This window comes from Venturia canescens, chromosome 3 (genome assembly GCF_019457755.1).
Source record: "Venturia canescens isolate UGA chromosome 3, ASM1945775v1, whole genome shotgun sequence".
Lineage (NCBI taxonomy): Eukaryota > Metazoa > Arthropoda > Insecta > Hymenoptera > Ichneumonidae > Venturia > Venturia canescens.
The window spans coordinates 18,835,418-18,861,075 of NC_057423.1; the positions used below are offsets into that span (position 1 = coordinate 18,835,418).

Genomic DNA, 25,658 nt, shown 5'->3' on the forward strand with positions numbered 1-25,658 from the left:
TCCGAAACAATCCCCACTCACGACGCTAATCATTCGTGCAGCGCACCTTAAAACATTGCATGGATCGACTCAAGAAACTCTTTTTTATATTCGTCAAAATTTTTGGATTTTAGGAGGAAGAAACCCAGTGAGATCGCTAATTTTAAAATGTGTTATCTGCACAAGATTTCGTCGGCAACATGCCCAACATTTAATGGGTCAATTACCTGCGAAAAGAGTAACTCCATCCTGAGCTTTTCTACATACAGGTGTAGATTATGCTTGACCGTTTAACGTCAAAACTTGGAAGGGAATAAATGCAAAATCCTATAAGGCCTGGGTTGCGGTCTTCGTCTGTTTGTCTACCTCAGCAATACATCTCGAATTAGTCAGTGACTATAGTGCAGATGCGTTTTTAGCTGCTTTTAAACGGTTTACTGGTCGAAGAGGAATTCGTTCTACCTTAACAAGCGATTGTGGAACCAACTTTAAGGGAGCGGACAAAGAATTAAAACAACTATTTTTATCGTCATCTCAAGAACTAAATCAACTCGCTAATATTATCGCGTCTGATGGAACCAAATGGATTTTCAATCCACCTGCTGCTCCTCATTTTGGCGGTAAATGGGAAGCAGCCGTTAAATCAATGAAATATCATCTTAAAAGAGTAGTGGGAGTGTCAACTTTAACTTTCGAAGAATTCTCGACTCTGCTCATTCAAATAGAAGCGGTATTAAATTCCCGGCCCCTCTGCCCTCTGAACAACGATCTTGAATCATTAAATGTGTTAACTCCTGCTCATTTTCTGATCGGGCAACCTCTTACTTTAATTCCTGAAGCGAATTTAGAACATCTGCAGATCTCAAAACAATCACGGTGGCAATATTTATCTCATATGGTTCAAGGATTTTGGAAACAATGGTCGAAAGGATATCTTCAACATTTTCAGTCAGTTTACAAATGGAATCGATCCGCTGAATCTTTGAAACCTGGAACCCTCGTTTTGATTATGGATGAAAGATATCCACCATCAAAATGGCCAATAGGACGAATTATCAAGGTTCATCCCGGACTAGATAATGTTGTTCGAGTGGTTACTGTCAAAACAAATCATTCGATTATTAGTCGACCAGTTCAAAAGTTATGTCCTTTAGATGGCTCAGCTGATCCTGAAAGTTATTCGTCATCTACGATGAACGAAGGCGGGCGGTAATGTTAAAAATATAGTATATGATCGGGTAACACTATAGCAGAGGATCCATGGCCAACTGTAATATTTAAAGGAGGCTCAGAGAAAAGAAATAAAAGGATGTTAATAAAGTCGTGTTTGATTTGTTTTGGTTGGTTGTTAAGGGTTGTTTATGAATAGGGCTGATAGTCAGTCGTCTATCAACATCATACCAATCAATACGATCAGCACCAATGAGCCTATAATTTTGAAAGTTTTAAATACGAACCGGAATTAAATACAATTCAATATTGTTCAATGGACTTCAGAAGAGTATTAATAAATGGTACGATCGATTCTGACTAGTTAACTGATACCTACTTGAGAGGTTCACGTGAATTGAATTTTCGGGGATAAACGTAAGTTTCTTTAAACCTAATTATCGTACATCATCTATTCTGTATGAAATCTATCTGTTCATCATCTCAAACTCCTGTTATTTATGTTATCATGAACGGTATCAATCTGTAATGGAACTTATATCTCATGTTGGAAAATATCAATCTCTATTGTTAGAACACAAATCAAAGAATGCGATCACATATCCTTAAGATTGTTATTTATCGTCTGTTTACTTTTCATGTAATCAACAAAATAAAATAATGATTCATGTTATCGCAGTTGAGGGTTATTGGCTGTATTTTATTATTAAACTCCTTCCCTGATTTATCTAATAGTTTAACAGGATTTTATATCGCGTCTTTTTTCTCAAAAGTTCAGCAATCTTGTTTTTCGGATTAAATTAAGCTGAGCTAACTACAATAACGCTAATTGTAAGTTAAAAAAATAAAAATGACAACTCTATACTCTGCGATGAGAAAATTGAAAATTTGATTGAAGCAATCTTGGAAAAAAATGTTTACATACGAGATGAAAGTGCTCGTCACATCGATATATTCTTGTAGCTTCTTACCTATTTTTTTTTTGCAAAATTAATAGTTATTAGTAGGCAAGAATTTTGACATTTTCAATAAAATCGTAATAGTAAAAAATACTTTTTAATTTCGTGTAATTTGCTATTGATGGGCTCAAGAACCAAAGTCAACAGAGTGTGGAATGTAGAATTTGGTTGATTAATCAAGGAATGCTCTGCCATACATGCTGAAATAAATGAAATTTTTGTAAATAATGTTTTTTTCATTTCTTACTAACTATTAAATGAGAAGCTGCATGGAGACAAACAATTATAGTCAACAATCTAAACCATGGATGTTGGTTTTGTGTGTTGAATCTTTGAAGTTCTCTTCAATACTCCTATTAGCGATAAAAATACTGCATAATCGGTATATTAGTGGACAATATTATCCACTAATCAATAGCATTAGTGGATAATATTATCCACTTATGGTGAGTCCTATATGACCGACCTTTCCGTACTTAACCAATAGACAGTTGGACGACACAAAGAGCCAAAGCGGAACAGAACTGCCTAACGGAAGCGAAGATAGCAGCAAGCAACAAGCTCTCCATAATTGGTGGATAATATTATCCACTAATTAACAGCATTAGTGGATGATATTATCCACTGTGGGACTGTAATATATTTCATATTTTTTTACGGTTTGAAATCATTTTCATTGCGTGGTTTGAGAATTTTTGTTTACATTTTTTGAAATTTAATGCGAAAACGGGCGATCACCAATTTACTTGTCCGAATTTTTTCCCGAAAGGGAATTTTTATGATTTGGTATCAAATCTTTTTTCTGTGGTAGCTCTAAACGATACAACATGTTTCCCAATAAAATTTTAAAAAGTTTTTGAATGTTTTTATGTAATGTTGAAAAAAAATTTCTTCAATGATTTTCGTCAAGTTTTGTGCAATTTTTAACGGTTTAATATTCTCCGAACGTTTGAAATGATTCCCTTAGTTTTTTAACGATTTCGAATGTTTTTACAACTTTGTGAGATTGAAATCATTTTCCATAAGGTTTATGAATATTTCGTATCATTGGAGAATTTTTCCGCCTTATTTATAAATAACTTTATATTTTGAATTTTTTGGATGAAATCATTACGAGTAAAAAAGATATGAAAGCTTTTTAATAAAACAAATATTTTCATTGATTTTCCTCAAAATTTGACAGAAAAAGAGACAGAGAAAAAAAAACATAATACTGACCAAGTCCAACGGAATTGACCATTTTCAGATATTATGTAGTGTTTATATATTATATATTATATATTATATATAATTATCAAGAGACTCGGTAGAGTCTTGGGACAAGTACATTGACAGCCCTGTCGTCTGCTGGCCCGAGACTCTCGCCGAGACTATACTTTCTCTGAATAAAACGATTCGCCGTGGTGGGGGTAAAATTGGCATGTGATTTTATTGAATTACGAAGCTCAGGAGCCATTTAGCAACTTGAAAATTGAAGTTTAAGCCAATTGAGTAATTCTCTTTCGTTTCCGCCCTAAATCAGCATGATCGGTGTTGTAATTGCTGAGAAAAAACTTTGCACGGGCTCAAGATTATGCAAAAGTTACCAACACATTCAAGAATTTATGCGTCTGTATTTATAAACACCATCAAAGGCACTTTGATGCTCTCGAGTTTCTGATTCGTTGGATCTGACGACATCCATTTTTAGACGTTGTGATTGGTTGTTGAAATTAGTTGTTGATGATTGGAAATCTGACGTCAACTTCAGAACGTAGCACACGGCGCAGCACAGCTGGTAACAGCAGTCATAAATTCGACCGATATACATATATATATGTATAAACCATGTGTCAGTTTTTGATCGTATGAACAGAGTTTCGACATTACGAAGTGCGTGCGGGATCAATAAAAAAATAATTTTCGTCATCTAAAGAAGTGCATATTACTATTTATTTTGTTATTTGTGATATATTAAACCGGTATCAAAGCGGCCGCGTAAATGTAGTCTGTGATGTGTGTGTGAAAAAGAATATAAAAAATGCGCGATGCATATATGTCAACGAAACTTTTCAAGATTTCATTATTTCGTTCGATTGGAAATAAGTGTTAACTGAAATAATCCTTCAATTAAACCAGAGTACGAGAAATATTGTCCAGTGCGAATAAATTGTCAGTGGCGTGGTTATATATCATGTGTACATAGGTTATATATACGAATAAATAGAACAAAAATACACGCAACTGTTAGAATGATATTAGAAACTTTAATTGAATAAATGTTTTCTAATTTATTTCTTGTGTGGTCATTATTTTTAAACATCCCCATATTTTGCTTGATATTCAGTTTGGCTCTGCCCTCTCCGATCCTTGTTTTCACCCGCTCAGTTTGCAGCGAACCGATTCATATTTTTAATTCGTTCCCTAATATGTGTCCTATGATTTTCTACTCCTTCATGATGATTGTGGTAACATGATTCGAGAGGTTTCTAACCGTGATCTTGAATTGCACATTTTGTAAATCAGATTTTCAAAAAAAATCTGGTCTTGGTATAGTGTGCAGTTATATATTCTTTTCCCATTAGGTCTGTCAAGTGATAAATTTGAAAACTTTTCCAGAAAGCCATTGGATGCTTTTTTTGCTAATGATATGAAAAGTCGTATCTTAGGAATGCGGTATGCAAACACAAATTTTGATAACAAAACTTATAGAATGACATGTATGTTGAGTATTTCCACTTTGCAAACTACAAATATGGAATTATAAAAAAAATTCATTCCGATAAGTCTACTGTTGCTCAGTTTTGGATGCGATCAAATATGGTGCCTACCAACATCCCCAGAAACTTACAGAATTGCTGAATGCAATGTGCCCTATGTCATTTTAATGTAACATCATGACTTTTGACAACTTTTCATTATAATGCTGTAGATTCGGATCATTAAAATACTGCAAAAATCTGCAAACTATACAATTTAAATACTGTGCCATACATTTTACATTTTGACTCTAACTGTAACATCTATATGAAGTAAAAAATTGATTATAAAAGTCTTCAGTTGCTCATTTATGGATAGATTTGAAATTGCTGTCTTCGAAGCTCATTGCGCAGATACATTGAACCGCAGCAGATACCTGCGAACTCTGAAATTTCTGTGGATAAATATATATGCGACGGATCACCCCTTATCTTTGATTATGGTAATATGTAAGGTAAATGCAAGTTTTTAAGTGTTCCTTTTCAAATAGTATTGAAGTTTGTATGACTGATATACAGCGAATACTTCCAAACTTTGATATTTCTGTGTTGCAGCATGTGTGCCAATCATTCAAATCATTTACTCCAACCGTATCATGTAATCTAGAAAATTCATCACAAAAGTCTTCCGCTTTTCTAAATACTTCAATTTTCCTTTTTCTACTCCATTGTGAGTTTTCGAATTTCTAAATTCATTTCTGAATTGTCCTGAAATGGTTTTCCTCCAAAACCAATGCAGGTACCTTAAACGTCTTTGAATTCTGTTGCTCTGTTGAATTAAGTTCGCTTAGTTTTTTTTGCTGCTTTGAGTTCTGGCATAATAAATGTTAGAAGTTTTTGGATACTTTTTTTCAGCAACTATCAAACTGTGGATAATTGGACCTCAGCGGCCACTTGCAAACTTTGGAAATATATTTCATTGGGAGCACATTTTGGATGAGATGAAATCTCTAGATTCAGAATGCAAAAGCGACATTTAAAGTGGGCAAATCTGTTGGATTTTTCGTGTTCTTTCATTTGAATTTTGAAGAAAAGGGATAAATAAAATCTGTTCTATTAAGGAAATCTTTACGTCAGTTCTTTCTTCGTTTAAAGACTTGGAAACAATTGCCAAAGGCCAAGGACAGACCGGTGACGAAATATTTGCAGTATAATTTTGACGAAAAATAGATCTTTTGTCGCGGAAACCAACGTTATGAGCCGAAAATCATATTACAGCCCACGAGACGCATTTCTTTACTCTTTAGGGTTCCTATTGCACAAAACATATGAGAAGATAAGGGGGAAAATCACCAACGTGGAAGAAAAAACCAGTGCCGAAATATTTCCAGTACAATTTTGACGAAACATAGGTCCTTTTTTGTGGAAACCAATGTTATAAGCCGAAAATCATATCTCGGCCCCCAACCCGCTTTCTACCATTCTCTTGGGTTCCCAATAAGCATAGCATATTAGAGTAGAAGAAAAAAAATAGCCCAAGTCCATGGACAGACCTGTGACGGAATATTGTCTGTACAATGTTGACGAGAAATTTGTTGTTTTTCGTGGAAACCAACGTTATAGGCCGAAAATCATATTACGGCCTACAACACGCATTTCTTCAAGCTCTTGGGTTCCCAATAGACAAAACATATTAGAAGACAAGGAGAAAAATCACCAAAGTCCAAGACCAAACCAGTGCCTAAATATTTTCAGTACAATTTTGAAGAAAAATTGGTCTTTTACGTGGAAACCAACATTATAAACCGAAATTAATTTCTCGGGCCTCATCCCGGATTCCTCCATGCTTTTGAGTTCCTAATAGGCATAACATATTAGAGTATAAGAGAAAAAATCGCCAAAGTTCAAGGGCAGACTTGTGACGAAATATTTTCACTACAATTTTTACGAAAAATTGGTTTTCTATGGTGGAAACCAACTTTATAAGCCGGACATCATACCCAGGGAAAATAAGGTTGTGAAAAGTACATTGATGGTCCCTTATTTGCTGATAATTTCATGAAAAAGATTATCCCATAAAAAAATGTTCGTATGAGAATGGAATCTATAAAAATGTACTAAGCAAATAATTCATAGAAATTTAAACTAAAATACTATAACCGTCATAACATAAATGAGGAACTTTTGAGAAAAAAGGCGTGATATCAAACCATAAACTTCCCCTTGAGAAAAAAAGGTTGGGACAAGTACATTGATGGTCCCTTGTTTCTGGATGACATAGAAAAAAAATTCAGAACCACGAAAAAAATTCTATAAATATAATAAACGAAAAATTGTTAAGTTCAAAAAAATTCAACAATAAAAAACAATCGAAAAAAATTCTGTAAAGAAAAATAAAATTTTTCAAAAAAAATCATAAATATTGAACAAATTGAAAAATGTACTATCCAAGTTACATGCAGTATAAAAATGTCTGATATTAATTAGAGGCCAAGTTTTTATTGATAATTTGGAATATTTATTGAAGAAATCGGAAACTTTAATTGAAACTCATGATAATTATTTTCAAGAAAAAAGTTAATGAAAAAAAAGTCATAACGGAAGTTACGTGCAGTACTAAAATGTATTATATCAATTCGAGGTCAAGTATTTATCAGTTATTCGAAATATAATCTCCGGCGACAAATGGCGTTGAGAATCCTTGTCGGGCTCACAACGTTTTATCAAAATTACTAAAAAATTAATGGAAATGAAATCATTAAAAATTCACATGAAAGTCATTCGTTACTTCAACAAGGTACATACTTTAAAGAATCGATTTCCCTCCGATTTTCAGGATCCCCTGGTATTATTCACAACATTCAACTTCGATTGGATCGGTACAAATTATGTTCAAATACGTCTTAAACGTACTTGTCCGGCCCATCACTTTTTATTCAAATTGCTCATTCGAAAACAAATCAAAAACAAAGTTAATGCATATGTTAATATTAAGGAACAGTAATTCCCAAGGAAATAATTTTCCTTCGAATCGCTCTTGTCAAAATGAAACGAAAATGAAAGATAAAGTTGATTAATCTATTTATATCATATGAAGTCAGAATTCACAACAAAATAATTTTTCTCCAAATTCCAGGAATCCACGTGTCGTACTCGACTAGTGGTATTTATCAAAATGTGTACGTGACTATAGAAAAAAAAAACAATGCATGGCTGAGTACGTTCGAAAATTTCTTGTAATGTGCCTGATTATTTCTCATTTTCAAGAAGTGGATATTGCTATACGAACTTGCGAACAATCAAGTTCAAATTACTTGGAGATATTATTTTTATTTCTATCGATTTTATTATATTTGTCATTTTAGAGCAGCTCTGATTTGTTTTCGAATGAGCAATTTGAATAAAAAGTGATGGGCCGGACAAGTACGTTTAAGACGTATTTGAACATAATTTGTACCGATCCAATCGAAGTTGAATGTTGTGAATAATACCAGGGGATCCTGAAAATCGGAGGGAAATCGATTCTTTAAAGTATGTACCTTGTTGAAGTAACGAATGACTTTCATGTGAATTTTTAATGATTTCATTTCCATTAATTTTTTAGTAATTTTGATAAAACGTTGTGAGCCCGACAAGGATTCTCAACGCCATTTGTCGCCGGAGATTATATTTCGAATAACTGATAAATACTTGACCTCGAATTGATATAATACATTTTAGTACTGCACGTAACTTCCGTTATGACTTTTTTTTCATTAACTTTTTTCTTGAAAATAATTATCATGAGTTTCAATTAAAGTTTCCGATTTCTTCAATAAATATTCCAAATTATCAATAAAAACTTGGCCTCTAATTAATATCAGACATTTTTATACTGCATGTAACTTGGATAGTACATTTTTCAATTTGTTCAATATTTATGATTTTTTTTGAAAAATTTTATTTTTCTTTACAGAATTTTTTTCGATTGTTTTTTATTGTTGAATTTTTTTGAACTTAACAATTTTTCGTTTATTATATTTATAGAATTTTTTTCGTGGTTCTGAATTTTTTTTCTATGTCATCCAGAAACAAGGGACCATCAATGTACTTGTCCCAACCTTTTTTTCTCAAGGGGAATAATTCTCTGTCAAACCAGCCAATTTTTTTTCAACCATCTCAGATCTATCTCATAACTGGTTATATCAAAGTACTATTAAAAGGCACTCCATGTGAATTTTTTCAGATTTTTAAATTCATAATTCCAGAAAATACCGTTTTTTGTCAAATGAATATATCGTGGAAACTCGCAGTGATTGAAAACAAATGTTTTCACATAGAAGTTGTAGTTTCGGGGTAGCTTTCGAGCGGACGACTCGAAATAATTTCCAGGTTCTAAGAAAGATTAAATTACACAAATTCATTTTTTTTACCGGTACCTCGATCCGTATCACTTATGAATAAAAAAAATTATTATTTCTGATAATATTTTTTTTACTCTAGAACTTCGATTCGTGCCACTCTGGTGATTGTTTTGCGATATCGTCAAACAAACTGGAAAACTCTGTAATTTTTGCAGCCAGAAAAAAATGGCTGCTTCTGAATAAAAAAATAATTCTCTCGTCTTTCGGTAAAAAATCATCGTTACCAGAACGTAGAAATTATTTCGAGTCGTCCGCTCGAAAGCTAACACGAAACTATAATTTTTATGTGAAAACTTTTTTTTCAGTCACTTCAAGTTTTCTAGATATATGCATTTGAAAAAAAAAGTATTTTTTTTTTTTAGTAGTATTTTGATATAATCGGTTGTGAGGTAGATCTGAATCCCTCATAAATTAGATTCAAAAGCTAGAAATTTTTATTTTATTGAACAATGGACTTCCAATGACTTTTTGAAGCATTCTTTTTACTATATTCAGAGATAGAAAGTTGATGCACAAAATGTACAAAATTTTTTAACTCTGCATGTACCCACCACAAGGTCTAACCAGAGAAAAGAAAAGTATGAAGTGCGTCAAGACTAACACATTTGCTCACTGTTTAACACATGCATTTTGAAAACATAAATTCTTATGCCATTCACAAATGGGCCACCGCTGACTTTTTGTAGCATTGTTCATTACTTTTTATTTTTTATCATTTATAATCCATAACCATATTCTATAATTCTTTTATAATTTTTATTATTTATATATACCCATATTCTATAATCAAAAATAGGAAGTTATAATACTTGGCGCACATGTGAATACACAGGAGTTTCAAAGTTTGCAAGTACCCGCTGCGGTTCATTCAACTACATTTTGATATAGACAGAAAAAATAAGTACCACAGATTCATTAAATTAATTATGTCAACGCTAAAAGTAATAAAGACAGCGCACTATTAAAAGCAAACAGAACTCAAAATTGTTTGATGTATCTGTGCATTGGTTTTCAAAGACAGTAATTCTAGACCTATTCAGAAATAAGCAGCTAAAGACTCTAGTAATACATTTCTTCATTCATATAGTACAGTCGAAAGCAAAAAGTGAAAAGATTGGCACACCTGACGCCTTCACAGAAATATCAAAGTTTATAGGTACTCACTGTATACCATTAATATAAACATTGATACTACGGAGAAAAAAAACTTCAAAAATACCTGAACCACATTTTTGAAACTTATTATGTTACATTCAATAAAAAAGTAAAAGACATGCTGTATGTTGAAGCAAGGAAAACGGTGTAATTTCGTATGTCTCCATGGTTATACGCAGACCAAACATTTGATCGCATTCAAAAATGATCAGATGTAGACTTACAGACACGAATTTTTCAACCCATAATGCCAATGACAAACATGCCATGGAAATATTCAATATTCATGTCGCTTCATCACACTGTCAAACTTTAGAGGTGTCCATTGCATTTTGAAGATACAAATTTTGATATCACAAATATTGGGCACCCAATAATTTATTGAAATAAATTCCCAAATTCTCCATGTAACAATTCAAGTGAATATCTATGCATGTTTTAAAACATATAAACAAGCAATCGTATGACGACTTTTCGTTAAAAATTTATAAATAATTTGGATGAAATCAATGTAAAAAAATAAAAATACATAACATACATATTCTCTAGAGAATGAATCGAAAGATGTACTGTAATCTAAGGAGGTGGAAAAAAGAAACGAAAGGGCACAACCAAACCAAATGAAAAAGAATGTGACAACAATACGTTGAGTTACACATTTACTTGAGGAAAATTTTTAAATATTTATTTGAATTCATTTACACATAACCAATTACGCGTGTTTTTTCTTTGATATAATTTCACTACATAAATTTTCTAGTTGGAAAGAACGTTTGAGGTTATAATGAACGAAAAATGTACGTAGAGTCAAGTCAATACGAGGAGAAATTTTCCAACACCCATATCTTATATATCAACAAACACTCACGGCCGATTGACATGGGAGTAAAATAACCCGCACTGTTTTAACAAAACTCACGTAGTTCATTTTATAATCATATTAGAACATCTAATCAAATTCTCACATCATGCACTATTTCCCCGAAATTTTATTATTTATTATATCGCTGTCGCTACTCGTTCGCTCATACCATCGAAAACTGACAGATGGTTGTACACGATACATATAGCAATCTCCAAAATTCCCCTAGGGAAAAAAAAGTTGGGACAAGTACATTGAAAGTCCCTTGTTTCCTGACCATATCACGAAAAATGTGAAAAAAATCCATAAAAAAAATTATGAAACCAACTGTAAATAATTTCAACAAAACAATTCGAAAAAAATTTCACAAATCTTGAAAAAACATTATCTTAAAAAAAAACTAATCTGTGTCTATTTTTTAAAGTGTCAAAAGTATCAAATAACAAGTAAAAAATAAAAAAACCGAAAAATCGCGCTTGAAATCATTTTAGAAACCGATGCCTCATTCTTCTTATTTGATTCGAACAGCTAAATCAATTAAAAAAAATTCCATCTAATTTACGTGCAGCATTAAAATTTATTATGTCAATTCGAGGCTAAGTATTTTCTAATAAATTGAAAAAAGTTACCACTTGAGTTACGTGCAGCACTAAAATTCATGATATCATTCGGGGACAAGTAATTTATGAGTAACTCCAAATTTCAACATTATGAAGTTGTTTTGAGAAGATTTTAAATCCAAAAAAATCACATAAAAGCTATAGTCATTTGTTACTCCATGGTGACGGGGACTTATAAGAAAACCGATTCTTTCAGGATCTTCTGGTATTATTTACAAAATTCGACGTCGATTGGATCAATACAAATTATATTTAAATACGTGTAGGGAATTCAATTCTCTACAAAAATACGTCAGTAGAATATCTGTGCATTTTTTTTTACATGGAACAATGTTCACCGAAGTTTTTTTTTCACGTGTTATTCTTATGGAAAATTGAAGTATGCGATGGGCCGGCCGAAATAATTTTATTTGGAGCTGTCCTTTCGGCTAGCTTCATTGTTTGGCATAATAAGAAGAAAAATGCTTGTGGAGCCCGAAAAAAAATATCGATTATTTTCGACACACCCTAATACAGAATATATAGATCTTTTGTTTGTGTACATTCTAAGATGAATCATGCATGTGTAAAACATTTGTTTTTTTCCATGGAAAAAAAATTTTGAAGACGTACGAGTTAAATAGACGCTTGTTTTTTTGCGGGTATATCAGCTAATCTGACTTTAGATTCAGATTCAGCGCATCAAATTACATAAAAAACACCCCCGACTAAGATCGAAGACAACTTTTATCGTGCTTTTAACAGCGATTATTCGCCATTTTTTTCGGTTTTTTGGAATTTACTCAAAATTTTGGAGGTATATTGACCAATCTGACCGTGGATTCGGATTCAACGGGCTAACATACGTTGAGATTGATGGGTCTGGTTTTAGGTACTGACCACTTTTTTTTGTGTGTTGGTATTATTAATAAGTTGAATTATTAAATGTAAATGAATGCTGGTAAATATAAATAAAAAGTTACACTATGCAAGAAAATGACGCGCGTGGAGCGCACTGTGACTCACCTAGTGTTTTATTAAAATTGGATCGTAAGTTTTTGTTATACGAAAAAATTCTAAATAATCAGGAGTGAATCATCTGTATGTAATAGAGATACATAAGAAGTGCGACACGTATTTAACAAGTAACAATTTCTAACGGAAGTTGGGTCCATGTTTCTTATTTTTCGATATATAAAAAAATTATTAAAATTGGAGGGGAAAATAAAAAATGTTTCCATGGCAGTGAAAAACATTGTTATCCTATGAAAACCAAGCATGAAACAATAAAAATAAGTGAATTTATAAAAAAAATAATTATTATAACAGTTTTTCAATAGGGAAATTAATTCTTTACGAACAATTACCAAAAAGTTTGTTCGTCAAACGAAAAATTCAATTTATAAAGTCTTATGAAAAAAATTTTTTTTTATCGATTCAACTTTAAACGGTGATAGTACCAAGACTTTTTTTTGTAGGGGAAGCGATTTTCTATAAAAACATTTACTTGTGGATTTTGTGTGATTTTTTCCTAAAGAATTATGATATGATCATCAAAGGTCTCAATAGTTTCCTGGGTTATTTTTATGGAAAATCTTCAAACGCGATTCAACGTTCATAATAATTTTTTAGCGAGCTCAGCTTGTGGAGATGTTTTTTTTCACCTTAATTCGACTTTCTCGGCTAGATGCAAAGGAAAAAACAATATTGTTTTTTCTCGTATACCCTAATAAATACTAACGAAGAATGCAAATGACCTTGTATACCTTTAGGGTGCAGTTGTTATTGTGATTAACCACTGGATATGCGGGATGACTTTGTAGATGTGGATGTATGTGTCCAGAATGGTGAGTATGATCGCTCATCATTCCGACTGCCCCGTGATGATTCCCATTGCTTCCCAAACCCGGACCACTTGATAGAGATCCGTAAAGGGTTCCGGGCTCCGCTTGCCCTCCGTGAGTAGGAGGTGAGTGAGGACTTGGTAAGTCGGGTGTTGTCGTATTACCACCACCGGTACTACCACCTCCTGTATAACTTCCATGATGGCCTCCACCAGGCCCTGAATGATGTGGGCTACTTGACAACGAGGAATGATGAGGATATGCCGCAGGATGGCCCGGATGGTGGGGGTTCATACCAGCGGTCAAAGCGCTCGCCAGCTTGAATGATGTTGGAGGTGGGCCACAAGAGCCCACCGTCTCTGCGTTGTGTCGAAATTTTATAGGATGGGACTCACCAAAATACTATTTCAGCTCTCTATGACCTTTGAGGCTCCCAATTTTATTTCGTTCGCATGTAAAACCGATTCGGGGTGCAGAACTGCCATGCGGCTTACGAAGAGTCTTCTACAGGTGAACTTAAGCTCCGTTCTTTTCTTACTCCCGTATTTCTGCAACATACGAATTTATGTCCTGAATAAAGATGCCATTGAAATTTTTATCTGAAAAAAGATAAAGGCGTTACGACGGTTTTACTAAAAAAAAGTTGCAAATAATCGAACTCATAATTATAGTAATGTAGAGTAACGAATAGTATCAAGAGACTCGGTAGAGTCTCGAGACAAGTACATTGACTGCCCTGTTGTCTGCTGGCCCGAGGCTCTCGCCGAATACATTCTCTGAATAAAACGATTCGCCATGGTGGGGGTAAAATTGGCAAGTGATTTTTTGAATTACGAAACTTCTGAGTCATCTGAGGCTTTGAAAATTGAACTGGAAATTCATTAATAAATTCTCTTTCGATTCCACCCAAAATCAGCATGATAGGTGGCGTAATTGCTGAGAAAAAACTTTGCACGGACTCAAGATTATGCAAAAGTTACCAACACATTCAAGAATTTATGTATCCGTATTGTAACGTAACCTCCTCCTGAGCGACCGAATCGACTCGAACCCGAACATAACCTCAAAAAGGGGCATCGCGACGCGGCGCAATGTTTTGACCGAGCGCGTACAACGACCGGTGAGACGCGTCACTGTTGGCCGGCGGCGGCCGTACTGGAGGGCAATACAAAGGCCCGGTACAAGCGGCGGAGCGCGACACTAGCGGCGCCGCGCATTAAAAACTCGAACTATTATATTTTTTTGTTTTGTTAATTAAAATTCAACGCAATTTCGTAAAATATTGTAATTAGGCTCAAATGAAGCGGAAAATTATAACGAATCACAAGTCCGTCCTTGAACTTCGACAATTTTTTCCTTATACTCTAATATTAGCCTATGCCTATTAGGAACCCAACAACATGCAGGAATCCGGGATGAGGCCCGAGAAATGAATTTCGGTTTATAATGTTGGTTTCCACGTAGAAGACCAATTTTTCTTCAAAATTGTACTGAAAATATTGCGGCACTAGATTGTTCTTGGACTTTGATGATTTTTCTCCTTGTCTTCTAATATGTTTTGTCTATTAGGAACCTAAGAGCATGAAGAAATGCGTGTTGTGGGCCGTAATATGATTTTCGGCTTATAACGTTGGTTTCCACGAAATAAGATCTATTTTTCGTCAAAATTGTACTGGAAATATTTCGTCACAGGTCTGTCCTTGGACGTTGGTGATTTTTTCCCTTGTACTCTAATATGTTTCGTCTATTTGGAACCCAAGAGCATGGAGAAAAGCGTGTTGCGGGTCGAGATATGATTTTCGGTTAATAAAGTTGGTTACCACAAAAAACAACAAATTTCTCGTCAACATTGTACAGAAAATATTCCGTCACAGGTCTGTCCATGGATTTGGGCGATTTTTTTTCTTCTACTCTAATATGCTATGCTTATTGGGAACCCAAGAGAACGGTAGAAAGCGGGTTGAAGGCCGAGATATGATTTTCGGCTTATAACGTTGGTTTCCACGAAGAAGGACCTATTTTTCGTCAAAATTTTACTGAAAATATTTCGGCACAGGTTTGTTCTTGGACTTCGGTGATTTTTCCCCTTGTCTCCTAATATGTTTTGTCTATTAGGAACCCAAGAGCACGGTGGAAAGTGGGTTGGAGGCCGAGATATGATTTTCGGCTTATAACGTTGGTTTCCCCGAAAAAAGACCGATTTTTCGTCAAAATTATACTGGAAATATTTCGGCACTGGTTTGTTCTTGCACGTCGGTAATATTCCCCCTTATTTTCTAATATGTTTTGTGTATTAGGAACCCAAAAGTGTGAAGAAATGCGTTTCATGGGCTGTAATATGATTTTCGGCTTATAACGTTGGTTTCCGTGAAAAAAGATCTATTTTTCGTCAAAAATGTACTGGAAATATTTCGTCACCGGTCTGTCCGTGGCCTTTGGCGATTTTTTCCAAGTCTTCATACCAAGAAAGAACTGACATAAAGATTTCCTTAATAGAACAGATTTTATTTATCCCTTTTCTTCAAAATTCAAATGAAAGATAGATCAAATTCAAGACACGAAAAATCCAACAGATTTGCTCACTTTAAATGTCGCTTTTGCATTCTGAATCTAGAGATTTCGTCTCATGCAAAACGTGCCCCTAATGAAATATATTTCCAAAGTTTGCAAGCGGCCGCTGAGGTTCAATTATCCACAGTTTGATAGTTGCAGAAAAAAAGCACCCGGAAACATTTATTATGTCAGAATTCAAAGAAGTAAAAAAAACTGAGCGTACTTGATTCAACAGAGCAACGGAATTCAAAGACGTCTAAGGTACCTGCATTGCTTGTGGAGGAAAACAATTTCATTTCAGGATAATTTAGAAATAAATTAGGAAATTCAGAAATTTAGCATAGAATTTAGAAAAAGGATAATTAAGATAATTATTAAAGCTGAAAACTTTTGTGATGAATTTTTGAAATTACATGTTACGGTTCGAGTAAAAAATTTAAATAATTGGCACACATGCTGCGACACAAAAATATCAAAGTTTGAAGGTATTCGCTCCATACCGCAGTAATACAAACTTTAATACTATTTGAAAAGAAATACTTTAAAACTTGCTGAACAAAGTTCCATTACATATTACCATAAAGATAGGGGGTGATACTTAGCACATATACTTATCTACAGAAATTTCCAAATTCGCAGGTATCTGCTGCAATTCAATGTATCTGCGTAATGAGTTTGGAAGGCAGCAATTTCAAATCCATCCATAAATGAGCAACTGAAGACTTTTGTAATGAATTTTTCACTTCATATTTATGTTATGGTGCGAGTCAAAAAATAAAATGAATGGCACAGTATATAAATTTTATAGTTTGCAGATTTTTGCTGTATTTCAATGATCCAAATCTATAGTATTAGAGTGGAAAGTTGTTAGAAGTCATGATGTTACATTGAAATGACATAGCGCACATAACATTCAGAAATTCTGTAGGTTTCTATGATGGTGACAGGTATTATACTTAATCGCATCGAAAACTGAGCAACTGTACACTTATCGTAATGAATGTTTTCACCAATAATTCCACATTTGCAGTTTGCAGAATAGGAATACTCAACATACACGTTATTTCATAAGTATTGTTGTCAATATTTGTGTTTGCATACCGCATTCCGAAGATTCAACTTTTCATATCATCAGCAAAAAAAAGCATCCAAAGACTTTTTGGAACAAGTTTCAAAATTTATTACTCAACAGACCAGGTGGAAAAAGAATAACTATACTTATATCAAGACCAGAAACTGTTTTGACAATCTGTTGTACAAAATGTGCGATTGATGATCATAATTGGAAACCTCTTGAATCACGTTACCACAATCAGCATGAAGAAATAGTAGAAAATCCTAGGACACACATATTAGGCAACCAATTAATAATATGCATCGATCCGCTGCAAACCGATGGAGTCAAAACAAGGATCGGCAAGAGCAGAGCCATAGTTAAAAAGAAAAAAGACAGCGCAATTGAAAGAGAACACAAATCAAAATTGTTTCATGTATCTGTGCATTAGTTTCTGAAGACAGTAATTTCAGATCTATTCAGAAATAAGTAGGTGAAGACTTTAGTAATGAATATTTTCGTTAATATATTCCAGTCGGAACCAAAAAGTTAAAAGATTGGCATACCTGCTATTTCACAGAAATATCAAAGTTCATAGGTACTTGCTACGTACCAGTTATACAGACTTTGGTGCTATAGGGAAAAACACTTCAAAATTACATGAACCACATTTTTGAAACTTATTATGACACATTCAAAAAAAAAGTGACAGATACGATGCATGTTGAAGCAAGCAAAATGCTGTAATTTTGTATGTCTCCATGGTTATCCGCGGACAAAATATTTGATCACATCCAAAAATGATCAGGTGTAGACTTACAGACATGAATTTTTCAACCCACAATGCCAATCGCAAACATGGTCTGGAAATATTCAATATACATGTCGCTTCATCACTTTGTCGAACTTTAGAGGTGTTCATGCATTGCATTTCGAAGATACAAATTTTGATATCATGAAAATTAAGCACCCAATGACTTATTGAAATAAATTTCCAAATTTATCATGTAACAACTCAAGTGAATATATCTATGCATTTACATGGCCCAAAGATTTTTCAAAACTTGGGTGTATGAACAAGCAATTATGAAGGCTTTTTGTTATAAATATTTCAAATTATCTTGTTGAAATTAATATAAAAAATATAGAAATATGAATATCTCTCGTATTGTCTGGAGAACAAACAGAAATTGGTATGACAATACACTGTAAGCTAAGGAGGTGGAAAATAGGGACCGGTGAACACAGCCAAACTAAAAGAAAGAAATTATGACAACAATACATTGAATTACTTGACCAAAGTTTTTTAAAATTTATTTGAATTCGTTTACACACAACCATCCACATCTTTCTTTAATGTAATTACACAACATAGAATTTCTGTTTGGAAAGAATGTTTTAGAGGTTATAATGAACGAACGTTTTTTTTCTCATTTTTATTATTATTATTATTCAACACTAATTAGTCACGTCATTAATAATATCGATTCCTTCCACTTTTCAATAACCACTTTTATTTTTCTACACTCTGCACGCAACAGCACTCCGGCGGTCATAACCTCAAACGTCAACATGACGCGAAATCTCGCAAAGTTGCTATCTATGTATATATTACGATATCGAAGTAGAACAGATAATTCTTAATTTTCACGACACACATTATTCACCTTTTCACTTCTCAACATTAAATTTTACTCACTCTCAGTACACTGTATGAGATCAATTAATCCACTTTTGAGGTTTTATTTATTATAGATATTATTGTCGTGAATTGGGCTCGAAACTTATTGAAACTTCTTTTATGAAAAAAATAAAATTGATTATATCCACTGCTATTTCCAATAATGTTTTATTTATTTAAACGAAATTTGCAAATCTTGCACCGTTGATCCACGGGGCTACGATCGCAATCACTTTATAATAACATAACAGACGGTATACAAGAAAACATTGAGGACTATCAGAAACTTTCTCATCGGCGATTGGTCGAGACGGATAGATTCTCACCGGTGATTGGTTATGATGGGCATCAAGAAGCCCTTGTATGTATCGGTCTGAACCCGTATACGGATACGTCAGCTGCGTAAATGTGTTGGTACTTTTTGCATAATCTTGAGCCCGTGCAAAGTTTTTTCTCAGCAATTACGCCACCGATCATGCTGATTTTGGGCGCAATCGAAAGAGAATTTCTTAATTAGCTGAAAGTTCAATTTTCAAATTGCGATATAACTCCTGAGCTTCGCAATTCAAGAAAATGACATGTCGGTTTTACCCCCACCACCGCGAATCGTTTTATTCAGAGATTAATATAGTCTCGGCGAGAGCCTCGGGCCAGCAGACGACAGGGCTGTCAATGTACTTGTCCCGAGACTCTACCGAGTCTCTTGATACAGACACATAAATTTTTGAATGTGTTGGTAACTTTTGCATAATCTTGAGCCCGTGCAAAGTTTTTTCTCAGCAATTACGCCACCAATAATGCTGATTTTGGGCTCATTCGATAGAGAATTTCTCAATTAGCTGAAAGTTCAATTTTCAAAGTCGTACATAACTCATAGGCTTCGCAATTAAAGAAAATCACATGCCAATTTTACCCCCACCACCGCGAATCGTTTTATTCAGAGAAAGTATCGGCGAGAGCCTCGGGCCAGCCAGCAGACGACAGGGCTGTCAATGTACTTGTCCCGAGACTCTACCGAGTCTCTTGATATTTTGCTTCATATTAAGTTTGGCTCTGCCCTCTCCGATCCTCGTTTTCACCCCATCGGTTTGCAGTGGATCGATACATATTAATTCGTTGCCTAATATGTGTGTCCTAGGATTTTCTACTATTTCTTCATGCTGATTGTGGTAACGTGATTCAAGAGGTTTCCAACTATGATTATCAATCGCACATTTTGTACATCAGATTCTCAAAACAGTTTCTGGTCTTGGTATAAGTATAGTTATTCTTTTTCACTTGGTCTGTCGAGTGATAAATTTGGAAAATTGTTCTAAAAAGCCTTTGGATGCTTTTTTTCTGATGATATGAAAAGTCGTATCTTCGGAATGCAGTGGGCAAACACAAATTTTGACAATACAACTTATGAAATGATATGTATGTTGAGTATTCCCACTTTGCAATCTGCAAATGTGGAATTATTAGTGAAAAGATTCGTTACGATAGTCTACAGTTGCTCGATTTTGGATACGATCAAATATAATTCCGGCCAACATCCATGGAAATATACAGAATTTCTGAATGCAATGTGCGCTATGTCATTTTAATGTAACATCATGACTTTTCACAACTTTTCATTCTAATGCTGTAGATTCGAATCATTGAAATACAGCAAAGATCTGCAAATTATACAATTTATATACTGTGCCATTCATTTTAGTTTTTGACTCTGACTGTAACATATATATAAAATGAAAAATTCATTACAAAAGTCTTCAGTTGCTCATTTATGGATGGATTTGAAATTCCTGTCTTCCAAACTCATTGCGTAGATACATTGAATCGCAGCAGATACCTGCGAACTCTGAAATTTCTGTGCATAAATATGTGTGCTAAGTATCATCCCCTATCTTTGATTATGGTAATATGTAATAGAACTTGGTTCAGCAAATTTTAAAGTGTTTCTTTTCAAATAGTATTGAAGTTTATAATATTGCTATGAAGCGAATACCTTCAAACTTTCATATTTCTGTGTCGCAGCATGCGTGCCAATCATTAAAAATATTTACTCCAACCGTAACATGTATTCTGGAAAATTCGTCACAAAAGTTTTCAGATTTTTTCAAATTCCTAAATTTTCCTTTTTCTAAATTCTATTCTAAGTTTTTAAATTTCTAAATTCATTTCCAAATTGTCCTGAAATTGTTTTCCTCCAAAATCAATGCAGGTACCTTAAACCTCTTTGAATTCTGTTGCTCTGTTGAATTCTGGCATAATAAATGTTAGAAGTTTTCTGGTGCTTTTTATTGGTAACTATCAAACTGTAGACAATCGGGCCTCAGCGGCCACTTGCAAACTTTGAAATTATTTTTGATCAGCGGCACGTTTTGCATGACACGAAAATCTCTAGATGCAGAATGCAAAAGAGACATTTAAAAATGGTAAATTCTGTTGGATTTTTTGCGCATTGAATTTTATCTATTTTTCACTTGAATTTTGGAGAAAAGAGATTTAAAAAATCTGTTCTATTAAAAAAGTCTCTACTTCTCTTCTTTCTTTTTATGAAGATTTGGGAAAAATCGCCAAAGTCTAAGGATAGATCTGTGGCGATAACTTTTCACATCAAAATTGACAAAAAATAGGTCTTTTTTCATCGAAACAAACGTTATGAGCCGAAAATCATATCTCGGACCCCATCTCGCATTGCTCTATGCTCTTGGGTTCCCAATAAACATAACATATTAAAGTACAAGTGCATTACAGGAAATATGTTTGCATTTCTCTTTAAATTAATGCAATTTTAGTTCTCTCTGTATGCATGTTTGTGATCTATCATTTCTAGAAGACCCCTGATTTTTATTTGAATGAGAAACTTGAATGAAAAGTGATGGGCCGGACAAGTACTTTTAACACGTATTTAAACATAATTTGTACCGATCCAATCGACGTTGAATGTTGTCAATAATACAAGGGGGTCCTGAAAGTCAGAGAAGAATCAATCTTCTTAGAAGTTTTTACCGCCGAAGAGTAACAAATGACTTTTCCTTTGATGAGATTTTTTTGGATTAGCCATTTACCAAAAAGTCAGGGACAGGAAGGGTTCGGTTTCCTTATAAGTTTCTTCTGACGGAAACTAACTCCTGACTTCACCATCGCTCGGGCCGGGAGAGTATTCTCAACTCTCAGTCAAACACAATTTTCTGTGTTCTGATTATTAAAAAAATTGGATTGCCATCGTTCTAATTGTTAGAAAGCAAGATTTTGAGATTTTTTATAGTAGCTGATTTTTTAAAAATTTCCATAAAAACAACCTGAGTTTTATGGAGTTTTACGGACGAGTATTCTTAACGCATATTAACACAATTTCATAATGTTAAAATTGCGAATTACTAATAAAATACTTGTCCACTAATTGATATAATCAATTTTACATTTGCACATAATTTAGATGGTAAAGTTTTTGATTTACGAAATTTTTCTCAAGTTCCTGATGTGTCCTATAGCAGTTAGTATTCAAAATTATGAAATACTTGTCCTCGAATAAATATCATAAATTTTAGTGCTGTACGTAATTTAGATAGGAACTTTTTCAATTCATTTAGTTGTTCCTTCATTAGAATAAGATGAAAAGAATGTCGCATCGGTGTTTAAAACGTTATCAAGTGAGATATTTTGATTTGTTACATTTACAATGTTTTTGAGTAGTGTCTTTGGCTTTGTTAACGTTTCATTTAAAAATTTTTCCTATATAATGTTTTTTCCTTATTAACATTTTTATTTGAATATTACAATCTTTTTCCTGATTTTTTTTTATGGAATTAAATTTTTATTTTGACCTTATTTCCTGATTTGTAAATTTTCCTCTGAATTGTTGTGTTAAAATAATTTTCAGGAAGGTTCATATATTTTTTTATTAAATATTTTTTTTATAATTAAAAAAAAAATTCATAGTATTTTTTATGATTGGAATTATCAGCAAACAAGACACCATCAATGTACTTGTCCCAACCTTTTTTTCCCTAGGTGTCAACTTATGCGCACAAAAAAGAACCAAGATTTACTACCGATGGAAGGATTATACACAAAATAAGGCCCAACGAACACTAAAGCTATACTCCACCTCGGGATTATATTCCATTAAACAATAGTGTGGCTACTCAGCCATGCAGTGGCTGAACAGGCCATATTTTGAGTTTCTTTCGGTGACAATTAACTGGAATTCACGAAAAATATACAAAAAAAATTATTTATCTTTAGTAGCGTAACTAGTTTTTTCAGGCCGCAATGGGTTACAAGATCAAGAGACTCGGTAGAGTCTCGGGACAAGTACATTGACAGCCCTGTCGTCTGCTGGCCCGAGGCTCTCGCCGAGATATCTCTAAATAAAACGATTCGTGGTAGTGGGGGTAAAATCGACACGTTATTTCGTAGAATAATGAAACTCAGGAGTCATTTCGCAACTTGAAAATTGAAGTTTGAGCCAATTAATAAATTATCTTTCGATTACGCCCAAAATCAGCATGATCGGTGGCGTAATTACTGAGAAAAAATTTTGCACGGGCTAAAGATTGTGCAAAGGTACGAACACATTTACGGAGATGACGCATCTGTATATGGAATCAGACCGATACATACAAGGGCCTCTTGATGCCCATCACAACAAATCACCGGTGAGAATCTATCCGTCTTGACCAATCGCCGATGAAAGAATTTCTGATAGTCCTCAATATTTTCTTGTATACCGTCTGTTATCGTCTGTTAGGCCCGCTGCACACGGTCAATAATATTGCACAGTAATATTGCACAAAAAGATTGTATGGTGTTTAGTGCGCCATAAATTTAAGATAGCTCAAACTTCTGCTCAATGATTGCGCAATGTTTCAATACTACATCTACACGTTCAATAATATTGTGCAATCACCTATATTGCGCAATATTATTGACCGTGTGTAGCAGGCCTAATAATGTAGGTTATATATACGAGTTCCCTTTGATAGCTGTGTGGTAACGAACCGGCCGGGGTTTGACGTTACGAAGTGCGGGACAAATGTAACAAACGTTCGCATAATTAATGAATAATATATATAAGGCAAATCAATTTATCAAAAATAGGTCTGGAAGTTGTAAGGAAAAATGTTCGTTAACCTATAACGTCAAATTTTTTTTTCCGATCTGAAATATTATGATTGATAATTAATAAAACAAAAACACACTCAACTGTTAGTTGTATAATGTGAGAAACTCCAATCGAATAAATGTATTCTAATTTATTTCTTGTGTCATCATTATTTTCGAATATTATTCCCACATTTTGCTTCCTATTGAGTTTGGCTCTGCTCTTTTCGATCCTTGTTTTCACTCCATCGGTTGGCAGTGGATGGATACATATTATTAATTGGTTGCCTAATATGTGTCCTATGATTTTCTACTATTTCTTCATGCTGATTGTGGTAACGTGATTCAAGAGGTTTCCAACTATGATCATCAATCGCACATTTTGTACATCAGATTCTCGAAACAGTTTCTGGTCTTGATATAAGTGTAGTTATTCTTTTTACATCTGGTCTGTCGAGTAATAAATTTTGAAACTTGTTCCAAAAAGTCTTTGGATGCTTTTTTTGCTGATAATATGAGAAGATGAATCTTCGGAATGCGGTAGGCAAACACAAATTTTGACAACAATACTTATGAAATGATGTGTATGATGAGTATTCCTATTCTGCAAACTGCAAATGTGGAATTATTGGTGAAAACATTCATTACGATAAGTCTACAGTTGCTCAGTATTGGATGCGATTAAGTATAATGCCTGCCAACATCATGGAAACCTACAGAATTTCTGAATGTTATGTGCGCTATGTCATTTTAATGTAACATCATGACTTCTAACAAGTTTTCATTATAATACTATAAATTTGGATCATTGAAATACAGCAAAAATCTGCAAACTATAAAATTTATATTCTATGCCATTCATTTTACTTTTTGACTCTCACTGTAACATAAATATGAAGTGAAAAATTCATTAGAAAAGTCTTCAGTTGATCATTTATGGATGGGTTTGAAATTACTGTCTTCCAAACTGTTGCGTGAAGGATCTGGTGTTGGTGGGGAGAAAATAAATGACACAATGCGTGGCGGGATAAAAGTGTAAAAAAGGTTTTATTGCTCGTAGAGTGACGTGGACAGTATGCCCACTATTGAAAATACACCCGAACCGATGCAGATTACCCGAGTGAGAAGAGCCGTTCGACGAACGAGGCTTGTTCGACGAAGCTATGATGAGCGCTCGAAGCGTGCTTTCGCGTGCCCGATCGTTATCGTGAGAAATACCCGCAATCAATGAGAGAAAAGTCCGAATGAGTAACCCAATTTGTTCCCGTGAATGTCCTGAAGATATTGAGCGAAGTATTTTTGGTGAAACACCGTAATTACCGGAGAGATTTAGCCGAAAGTTAAACTTGAACGGAGAAGCACGTCAGCATGCTGAACGATCGGATCTAGACTAGTCAATCAATATGGAGATCGATGAAGACGCGCCGTGGGCATGCGCCCCACGTCGCGTCGACCACACCCGAATTGCGTGTCCAGTACGTGCTGACCCCCCGCGAGAGCGTGAGAACTAGAGCACGAAAAGCCCGTTGTCTCATGTTTCCCGAATTCCCGAGCCCGCGAGCTAGCGACGCCCGCGGTGGGGCGAGCACTCGATCCCGAGAGCGCTCGCCAGCACCGAAGCCTCGCT

At 34.3% G+C, this 25,658-nt stretch overlaps 1 protein-coding gene across 1 annotated transcript in view; it reads right to left on the reverse strand.

Moving 5' to 3' along the window:
• The window catches only part of LOC122408437 (protein lin-11-like), a 715,873-nt gene that overhangs the window by 150,645 nt on the left and 539,570 nt on the right, over positions 1-25,658 (reverse strand). The window contains exon 6 of the mRNA XM_043415231.1: positions 13,572-14,197. Coding sequence (XP_043271166.1) covers positions 13,572-13,943 — 372 coding nt within the window. The 5' untranslated portion in view covers positions 13,944-14,197. The remainder of the gene's footprint in view (positions 1-13,571; positions 14,198-25,658) is intronic.